The following is an 11,240-nucleotide window of genomic DNA, read 5'->3' on the forward strand; positions in this document are numbered from 1 at the left end:
ACTGGTTCATCTTATCAGTCAGTATTTTGCATATGGAATTGTATGACACCCATGACGTACTTCATTGTTAAAAACTACAGACTATTGCTAAATTATTACAACAAACCTCCATTTTTAACTGGGGATCCAGACCACAGACTTTCTGTATGTTACTGGGTTTGTTAAGGACTTTTCTAAATGGCATTGAGATGGCTTTAATCACCATGTATTGTAAACGTAAACTGTTGATTTGTGTTGCTCCACAAATCTCAGTTAAAATAAAATCAGATGGTGCATCAATATGTATTGAGCTCCAAAGTCTGAAGCTAATTAACCAATCTTACTAAAGCCAGTCATGCATTTCTTCTTGCTTTGCATTTGGGGCGGGAAGGTGGGGATTTCACATTAATGCAGAAATGAAAATAAGTGAGTAGTAAATATTTATCGCTAGATATCGTTGTCCACAGCCAATTTGTCATTAATGTCATATTTCAAACATCTGCCATTGCTCTTGGAACAAAACCAAACATCTATCGTGCAACTATGTCACCACAGTAATACTAGTATGCTAATACCAAATCTGGATAAGATTGTGTATTTTATCCACCTCATTGTTTACCTTATTGTGCAATTCAAATGATTTAGTATGGAATATATTGCAACAGAAGTTGTGTACACTCTTTTTTTTAAGTACTTGTGATTTGAATAATGAAATGACTTGGAAAAACCTATTTTTTAGTACAAAATTTGAACATTTAAAAAAGACAGTCATGAAGAAATTTTTTCAACACATCAAAGAACAAAATTCTGTTTTATGAAGAAAACCTGAAAATTCTTTGCCCTAACGCCTTTCCATAATTTTGTATTAATTCATAGGTTTTAAGACCGGAAGGGACCATTTGATCATCTAGTCTGACCTCCTATATAATAGAGGTCGGAGAATTTCAGTCCGTTATCCCTGCACTTAGCCCAACAACTTGTATTTGGCTAAAGCATATCTCCCAGAAAGGCATTCAGTCTTGATCTGAAGATATCACTGATGGAGATGATACCACTTCCCTTGGTAGAGAAAAAGAAAATTGTGCCTTATTTCGAATTTGAATTCATCTGGATTCAATGTCCATCTATTGGTTCTTGTTATCCTCTCTTTGCTAGATCAAAGAACACTATAATGCCATGAAAGTAATCAAGTCATCTCTCAATCTTCTTTTTGATAAACTGAACACATTGAGTTCTTTTAGAGTAGCAGCCGTGTTAGTCTGTATTCGCAAAAAGGAAAGGAGTACTTGTGGCACCTTAGAGACTAACAAATTTATTTGAGCATAAGCTTTCGTGAGCTACAGTTCTTTGAGTCTCTCATTGTAAGGCATTTTCTCCAGCTCTCAAATTATTTTGGGGGCTCTCTTCTGCACCCTCATCAGTTGGAAGTGGATCAAATATGGTTTAATCTTCTTTTCAGAGAGCATTGCCATAGTTATTGTGAAAGGGAGATAAATGTCTAACGGCAAATAATACAATGTTTATCACCTCCCTTCTAAGAAAAATACACTCAGGGTGTTTCTGTAACACTTTTAAACGGAGTTCTTTATTCCAGCTACAGCTCCAATGAAGTTCCAGATTAGAATATTGATCTGAAGGGAACTACACTTAATCATTACCTTTCAAAAAAGTTTCAGTAGAACTGAAATCCATATTTCAATTTTTAACTAAGCTTCCATGGGACTTCACATTTAAGATAACCCTCCATAAGTAATGTAGCAGCAGTGGTGCTGCATTATACCTCTCTACTTGGCAGCTCCTTAAAAAAAATTATCAGCAATATTCATTGAATTATTGACTCTGCTGGTAGCATATTAGTGGTCCGCCTAGCAGATTAAAGTCTCTTCAATCTAATAAGTACCTTGTAATAAATCTATCTGTGCTGGGACTCTGGAAGGATGTTGCTGAGATCCACAAGCTATAGCTCTAATATTTAAGCTAAAGGCCAAACTCCAAGAGATGGTGGTGGTAGTAGCAGCAGCAGCACTAAAATCCTCTTCCAGGGCAATAGGGGCAAGATATCAGAATTTGTTGCTAATTCTGAGCAATTCTATTTCATTCCAGTAAAAGTCTGCAAGTTGTTTTCAGCACATCTTTGAATTGTTTCCTTTGTAGAGCCGCAGGCCTAATTCTCCTGCTCTCAAAAGCATGTTCTAAAGACAAGAAAGATTAAATGATTATTAAAAATAAGGTTAATGATTTTAATTTAATAGGAAGCTATTGGGAATGGGAGTCACTGGAAATGGTATCTCTGTGCACCTACTTGCAGGTTTCCTAGAAATTAAAGATGTACACGAAGTACAAGCCTTGTTTTGTGATTGGTGCCTTCTGGGATTTTTGTTCTGTGTGTGCTTTGCTTTCTAACTTTTTTGTTGTTGTTTTGCTAGGAACTTGATAAAGAGCTTCCTGTGTTAAACCCTTACTTCATTCCAAACCCTGAACTAGTTGGTAAGACTGGAACTGGTATGCGAGTCACATGGTTAGGACATGCCTCAGTTATGGTGGAAATGGATGGACTTGTAATTCTTACTGACCCCATCTTCAGCCAGCGGGCTTCCCCAGCACAGTTTGTGGGTCCAAAACGTTTCCGAGGACCTCCATGCACAGTAGATCAGCTGCCAAAAATAGATGCAGTGATGATCAGCCACACTCACTATGACCATTTGGACTATAATACTGTAGAGCGTTTAAACGAGCGCTTTGGCACTGAGTTGAGATGGTTTGTGCCTCTGGGTCTTTTAGAATGGATGCAGAAATGTGGCTGTGAAAATGTGATTGAACTGGACTGGTGGGAAGAGAACTGTGTCCCTGGTCATGACGCAGTTACTTTTGTCTTTACTCCTTCTCAACACTGGTGCAAGAGGACTGCAACAGATGACAACAAGATTCTTTGGGGCAGCTGGTCTGTCTTGGGGCCCTGGAATAGGTTTTTCTTTGCAGGGGATACTGGTTACTGTGTTGCTTTCGAAGAGATAGGTAAAAGATTTGGACCTTTTGATCTTGCAGCTATTCCCATTGGAGCTTATGAGCCAAGGTAAGCAAATTTCAAAGGGTTTGACCAAAAGATATGTAAACTATATCAATGAAATGATATACTGACTTCAAATAACGTTTTTTCTTGTTAGTGGTTTAATACTAACGTATCTACAGCTTCTGAACTTTTCACTTGTCTAAAATATATTTTGGGGACTGTAGAGCAGAAGAGAGATTTGAAGGCTGTGGAAATAATAAGGGAGAGCAAGGGCATGTCTGCGCTACGGGCGGTACAGCTGCAGTGCTGCAGCAGCATAGTGCAGATGCTTCCTACATCAACAGAAGGGGTTTTTCCATCAATGTAGATAATCCACCTCCCTGAATGGCGGAAGCTAGATTGACAGAAGAATTCTTCTGTTGATCTAGTTGTGTCTACACCGAGGGTTAGGTCGGCTTAACTACAGTGCTCTGGGATGTGAATTTTTTTATACCCATGAGTGATGTACCTAAGTCAGTCTACATTTTAAGTGTACACCAGAGCCAAGATGTAGAAAAGAGAGGGAAAGAAGCTGAAATGTGGTGGGTTTTTTTTATCAGACATTACCCCAAAAACTATTGAAAAAATACACACAGCCTGGCATTATTTTAATGTGAAAAGAAAGTAGGAATAGGAAAGGCCACAAAGATCACCCAGTCTGAAATCCCTTTTCTTACATGCACACAATTTACAGTGCTCCTATATTATTCTAATTACCATGTTACTTTCCCGATTTCAGTTCTCACATGATTGTGAATGCTTTATAGCTTTTGAAAAATGTGTTTGTCTGGGCATCTATTTCCTCCTCATCACATGGTATCTGAGCTTTCAGATGGGATAAAGCATTGGTTTTTAGTAGGGTGTCGATTAATTGCAGTTAACTCATGATTAACTCAAAAAAATTAACTGTGATTTTAAAAAAATTAATTGCGATTAACTGCACTGTTAAACAATAGAATACCAATTAAAATGTATTAAATATTTGTGGATGTTTTTCTAGATTTTCAAATATATTGATTTCTATTACAACACAGAATACAAAGTGTACAGTGCTCACTTTATATTATTATTTTATTACAAATATTTGCACTGTAAAAATAAGAAATAGTATTTTTCAGTTAACCTCCTAAGTATTGTAGTGCAATCTCTTTATCGTGAAAGTGTAACTTGCAGATGTAGAATTTTTTTATAGCTGCACTCAAAAACAAAACAATGTAAAACTTTAGCACCTACAAGTCCACTAAGTCCTACTTCTTGTTCAGCCAATTGCTAAGACAAACAAGTTTTTTTACATTTATGTGAGATACTCCTGAGTGCTTCTTATTTACAATGTCACCTGAAAATGAAAACTGGCGTTCACATGGCACTTTTATAGAGGGCATTGCAAGGTATTTACATGCCAGATATGCTAAACATTCATTTGCCCCTTCATGCTTTGGCCACCATTCCAGAAGACATGCTTCCATGCTGCTGATGCGCGTTTAAAAAAAAATGCATTAATTAAATTTGTGACTGGATTCCTTGGGGGAGAATTGTATGTCTTCTGTTTTGTTTTACCTGCATTCTACCATATATTCATGTTTATAGCTGTCTTGGATGATGACCCAGCACATGTTGGTTTTAAGAACACTTTCACAGCAGATTTGACAAAACGCAAAGAAGGTACCAATGTGAGATTTCTAAGGGTAGATACAGTACTCGACCCCAGGTTTAAGAATCTGAAATGCCTTCCAAAATCTGAGATGGACGAGGTGTGGAGAATGCTTTCAGATGTCTTAAAAGAGCAACACTCCAATGTGGAAACTATAGAACCCGAACCATCAAAAAGGAAAATCAGCCTTCTCCTGGTGGCATCTGACTCAGATGATGAAAATGAACACGCATCGGTCCGCTTTGCTTTGGATCGTTATCGAGCAGAACCCGTCATCAGCATGGACACATGTCTTCTGGAATGGTGGTTGAAGCATGAAGGGACATATGAATCTTCAGTATATCTGGCTCATAAATATCTTGCAATGCCGGCCACAACAGTGCCATGCGAACGCCTGTTCTCACTTTCAGGTGACATTGTAAACAAGATGTGGGCAGCATTATCTCCTGCAAATTGTAACCAAACTTGTTTGTCTGAGCAATTTGGCTGAAGTAGGACTGAGTGGACTCTCGGTTCTAAAGTTTTTTATTGTTTTATTTTTGAATGCAGTTATTTTTTGTACATAATTCTACATTTGTATGTTCAACTTTCATTATACAGAGATTGCACTCCAGTATGTGTATTAGGTGAATTGAAATACATTATTTCTTTTGTTTTTTACAGTGAAAGTATTTGTAATAAAAAATAAATATAAAGTGAGCACTGTACTCGTTGTATTCTGTATTGTAATTGAAATCAATATATTTGAAAACATAGAAAACATCCAAAAATATTTAAATAAATGGTATTCTATTATTTTTTAATCGCGATTAATTTGTTTAATCGCTTGACAGCCTTAGTTTTTAGCTTTAGCAGTTCTCAAGATAACAGTTGCTAAAATGTCAGAAATGAAGCCTGGGTAGGTTGGGGAAGCAAAAAAGAAATCAGAATGGTGAGATTAAAGTCCAATATTTCTCATGAACTACCCGGTTCAGAAATAAATGCTAGCATTCTCATTGGTGTGCAAAATCTGCTTCTGTGCTCCCCTTTAGAGAGACTTGGACTGTCACTGACCCCTACACTAGTCATACTTTTTGACATTGGCCCGCATTCAATTATAGCAAATTCTAGAAGTTGAACCAATGTAATTTTAATCCTGTGCCTTATACCCTGGGACTTGACATCTCACTCAAAACACTGCACCTCCAGTAGCAAGCAAAGTGTTCATTCAATACCGACTCAGAGAGGAGTGTGCTATCTACTGAAGCATGTTTCTTTTGGTGTATCCTATGATTCTGCAAACATATTGATTATGGTGATAGCATGAACTTGCTTCAGAGCAGATGGCCCATAAATCCTTAAGCTGAATATATTGGGAAAACTTCCCACCTCTATAAAGAATACCAATTAATAAACAGAACTAATAGCCCTACAAATTCTATGGATGTGAGTGCTGTTGTATACATCTATTGTAATTAGCTGAAGTAGGGGTGGCCAACCTGAGCCTGAGAAGTAGCCAAAATTTACCAATGTACATTGCCAAAGAGCCACAGTAATACCTCAGTAACCTTCCATCAGCTCCCCTGTCCTGCTCCCAGCGCCTCCTGCCCACTGACAGCCCCGCTCATCAGCGCCTCCCCCTCCCTCCACGCACCTCCCAATCAGCTGTTTTGTGGCGTGCAGGAGGCTCTGGGGGAGAGGGGAAGGAGCTAGGGCATGGCAGCCTCAGGGGAGGGGGCGGGAAGGGATGGAGTGGGGGCAGGGCCTGCAGCAGAGCCAAGGATTGAACAGTGAGCGCCACCCGGCACATTGGAAAGTTGGTGCCTGTAGCTCCAGCCCCGGAGTCGGTGCCTATACAAGGAGCCGCATATTAACTTCTGAAGAGCTGCATGTGGCTCCGGAGTCACAGGTTGGCCACCCCTGAGCTGAAGGAATACTGCTGTCATTTCTAGCAAATAGATTTCTACAGTCTCTGTAACTTGTTCACGGTGTTAGACCTTTTTTTTTTTTTATTAAATGAGGATATCTTAACACCTCTTGCCTATTTAAAAACCCTAATAAAGAACAGATATCTTGAATACAAAAGGTTACACTAAATATGTAAGTTATTTTGTGTTTGTTAGATGGTTTATGAAATACCAGCATGTGAATCCTGAAGAAGCTGTAAGAATTCATATTGATGTTCAGACAAAGAAATCCGTAGCGATTCATTGGGGAACCTTTGCTTTAGCAAATGAGGTGAGTTTGGGCTGATCATGAATGCATTCATATTTTCTAAGTATGGAAACAGTAATTAAGCTTAATCATCTCATGTTATAACAAACATCTATAAGTGGATTATCTAGAGCTCAGAATTATAAGATTACTTTGCCTTAATCCTTACATAACCAATTACATATTGTATGTATTTAATTAAGACTAAATTCTACAATCTTTTAAACTAGTTCAGTTTTCTTAATATTTTATACTTTGAACTAAAATTGTTCTCAATAAAGCTGAATTTCTTGTGGATGTCAAATACTTCAAGATAAGGCCGTGAAAAAATATCAGCACATTGGGAGCTTTTGTTATGCAGGCAGATTTGGAATACTTGCTCTATTGGCAGAGGAACTGGTGCACTGAAAAAGGGGCAGGCATAATACGCTTGATCAGGAGAGATCAATGCTGCATGTTAAAAGAGCAGGTCTTGTCATCAGATTTGTGGTACTGGGTTTGCATCAACCTGACATGAGACTGCTTATGTAGTAAATGACCAGAGATAAGTCATACAGGTAATAGAATTCATGACAAATGAGTTGAGGGAGAGAATAAGAGAAGCCCAGAAAGAGAGAGACTATAATTCTAGTCCAGCATTTGAAACTTTGCATCCATGCCTGGAATCATCAAACACTTGGGACACAAATCTAGATCAGATAACAGGACAAAGAAGAGCTTGTGTTAGAAATCCAGAAAGAGAAATTGACACAGAAGATAAAGAATTCTGCAATTGGTCTTCAGATCTGAATGCCCCAAATTGGGAAGAAAATATTTACAATAGTACATCATCAGATATTATAGAAATGTGCTAGATAGCAAGACTAAAACAGATAATCATGGTTATTACCATTATAGATGAAATTGAGTCACAGGGTGAAATAACTTTCTGGAATGGAGGATGGGAGTGTTCTGTTACATGGATAGTAATTTAGGTATACTAAAATCAGGAACAGCAGAAATGTGAATAAATGTGTACTGCTAAGTATCAGAGGGGTAACCGTATTAGTCTGTATCCACAAAAACAACAAGGAGTCCGGTGGCACCTTAAAGACAAACAGATTTATTTGGGCATAAGCTTTCGTGGGTAAAAGCCTCCACTTCTTCAGATGCACGTGTACTGCTAAGTTTGCTTTTATTGCTGTATCATTTGCAGACAGGCTGAAGTTAGAATATTATAGGTGTATATAACACTTTACTAAACATGTAAAATGTGATTAACTGTCTAATCCTGCAGAATTAACAGTTCCTTTTATAGTTTATTTGAGGTACACTTTATTGACAATTTCATATCCTGTTAAACTGCTCAATTTTTAACTTCATAAACAAGTTGCTAATATAGGTAATATATTGCCACTGTTTGTAAAATTGTAGTTTAGGGAAAATTATTGTTAAAACATCTATATGGATTTTATCTTGTAACTAGTAACCTGGCTACTGAGCTATTAAGGCTGCAACATATGTAAACACAGTATCTTTAATACAGCGTTTCACATCCAGGCTACCTTGAATAGTCTATGCCAGGGGTGGCCAACTTGAGCCTGAGAAAGAGCCAGAATTTACCAATGTACATTGCCAAAGAGCCACAGTAATACCTCAGCAGCCCCCCATCAACCCCCTCCCAGCACCTCCTGCCCACTGGCAGCTTGCTGATCAGCGCCTCCCCCTCCCTTCCCGCACCTCTTGATCAGCTGTTTCGTGGTGTGCAGGAGACTCTTGGGGGGGAGGGGGAGAATTAAGGGCATAGCAGGCTCAGGGGAGGGGGTGGGAAGGGGTGGAATGGGGGCAGGGCCTGTGGCAGAGCAGTGAGCACCCCCACAACACATTGGAAAGTTGGCGCCTGTAGCTCCAGCCCCAGAGTCGGTGTCTATACAAGGAGCCGCATATTAACTTCTGAAGAGCCACAGGTTGGCCACCTTCTGGTCTATGCCTTTAGTATCCAAGGTATAAGAAGTGCTTTTTTCATTATTCTGAATACACGTTGAATACTCCCCTAAGCCTTTTTTTTTTTTTAAAACATGCTTTGCTTTGTATTCAAGGTAGCATTGCCTAGAAATGCTGTGCGCATATATACCTTCTTCAGATGAAGAGTTCATATTATCTAAATTTATTTTTAAAAATGTAATGGAGCAACTTCACAGCAGACAGCACTGAAATGACAATTTGCTTGCTTGAACAATTAAACTGAATAACCTTTAAATGGGGGAGGGAAGTCTTTATTTTTTGTTAATGATATGACAGGGAATGCATTTTTCTAAAATTGGGAAAGAAAGTGCCATCTACTGAATCCCCATGATTCCCAAGCCAGGAGTGAGCTGGTCCTGGTTTATTTAAGAACTCTTATCAAATAGGGTGTGAGGTAGTATGGATTTTGAGTGATAGATCCATATTTAGCTAGTATTGTAAAGATTGTAGGTCAGCTGTTGCCTGTTACTAATTGTATAATTTCAGTGGGGTGTTTTAAACAACAAAAAAAACTCCAGTAAGCCTCAAAACTTTCATGTTCACCTAATCTCAGAAAATGTACACCTGGTACACATTACATTTTAGATATAATGGGCAAACAGTTTGTGTAGAGCAGTGGTTCTCAACCTGTGGCCCAGTCAACACAGAGCTGCAGCCCACATGCCATCATCAGGCCCATAGAGGTACTATTGGATGTGGTCCAAATAACATTGTGGGCCACATAAATAGGTTGAGAACCACTGGTGTAGAGCTTGAAAGCCGTCTTTTATCTAATGCTGGTATTGTATCTCTTTCTCCCCTCCATCCCCAGTATTACTTGGATCCTCCAGTTAAACTGAACGAAGCCCTTGAAAGATATGGCTTGAAACCTGAGGATTTCTTTGTCTTGCACCATGGCGAATCACGAGACTTGAATATAAACGATGATGGATTTGAATAATAATTTAAAATCTGGCAATTCTTTGAGCTTTGTTTTGATTGATAATTTCATTATAGGGTTATGAAACTTTCTAAAAATTTGTACTGGATTTTTACACTCCAGGTTTGTTAATTTCAGAGGTAAAAATTGTATACCTGCTTGATCACACAATTGCTTATAAACTGAATGGCATATTGAGAGATGATTTAAACACTGGCTAATGTACAAGACTGTCTATAAATGCCTTGTTTCAACTATGTACATCAACCAAAAAAAATGCTTTATTTTAATTTTTTCATATGGTTTTATGGGGTGGAGTCTTCCAACTGTTATGAAAGCATGTTTAAAGTAAAATACTGATTTTACTAAATGCCTGTATGTTTGCATTTCAGGAGAAACTAAAAATGAGTTTAAAAGTGAGCTAAAGAAATGTGCCTTTTTAAAGAGCTATATTACTTAAGATTTGCATCATTAATGCATAATTATTACTGCTGGCCAGGATATCTGTACTCTTTCATTATTTTAAAATTACTCTATCAGATATATTTCTATTGTTTTGAGATTGGTTTTCCTTGTCAGGTACAGTACATAAACTCATTTTGCTCCTATCTGAAGTCATGATTCAGCCTTTTATTTCTGTATTTTTTTTTTTTTTTTCAAATAAGCAGGGGTACTGATGGCATTATCTCAAATACAGGCGATGGTAGACTTTTCACAGCTTCCATATGGTTTTACTAAGCATGCTGTGGGATTAAATTTGTGCAGTATTGTAAAACTTGGCAAAATGCATCTGTATCAAACTGCCATACTGAGTTACAAAATAAAGTTGTTATTGCCAGCAAAATTGTAACTTTCCCTCACATTTCATTGTAAAAAGTTGCTATACTACTTACAGGATTGTTAGTTATACCAAAACATAAGTCTGACTGCAGGGTATGGATATTTTTGTTCTGGGAGTGCATTGCATGTTAAATTCATAAGAATGGCCAAACTGAGTCAGACCAAAGGTCCATCGAGCCTCTAGCCCAGTATCCTGTCTCTTGACAGTGGCGAATGCCAGGTGCCCCAGAGGGAATGAATAGAACAGGTAATCAGCAAGTGATCCATTCCCAGCTTCTGGCTAACAGAGGCTAGCGACACCATCCCTGCCCATTCTGGCTAATAGCCATTGCTGGACATATCCTCCATGAACTTACCTTGTTCCTTTTTGAACCCTGTTATAGTCTTGGCCTTCACAACATCCTCTGACAAATTTTTCCATAGGTTGACTGTCTCAGGGTGGACTTCCCCCACTTTTTTTCTTGTTAGCGGTTTAATACATTGTAGCTACACCTTCTGAACTTTTCACTTGTCTAAAATATATTTTGAGAAATGTAGAGCAGGAGAGAGATTTGAAGGCTGTGGAAATAGTAAGGAAGAGCAAGGGCATGCCTGTGCTACGGGTA

At 38.2% G+C, this 11,240-nt stretch overlaps 1 protein-coding gene across 2 annotated transcripts in view; it reads left to right on the plus strand.

Moving 5' to 3' along the window:
- NAPEPLD (N-acyl phosphatidylethanolamine phospholipase D) overlaps positions 1-10,450 on the plus strand; it is a 32,450-nt gene extending 22,000 nt beyond the window's left edge. For both annotated transcript variants that reach the window (XM_074942526.1, XM_074942525.1), the window contains exons 3-5: positions 2,406-3,052; positions 6,782-6,896; positions 9,688-10,450. In XM_074942526.1, the coding sequence (XP_074798627.1) occupies positions 2,406-3,052; positions 6,782-6,896; positions 9,688-9,816 (891 nt within the window). In that variant the 3' untranslated portion in view covers positions 9,817-10,450. The remainder of the gene's footprint in view (positions 1-2,405; positions 3,053-6,781; positions 6,897-9,687) is intronic.
- The last annotated feature ends 790 nt before the right edge of the window (positions 10,451-11,240 follow it).

Source organism: Natator depressus, chromosome 1 (assembly GCF_965152275.1).
Source record: "Natator depressus isolate rNatDep1 chromosome 1, rNatDep2.hap1, whole genome shotgun sequence".
In the NCBI taxonomy this organism is placed as follows: Eukaryota; Metazoa; Chordata; order Testudines; family Cheloniidae; genus Natator; species Natator depressus.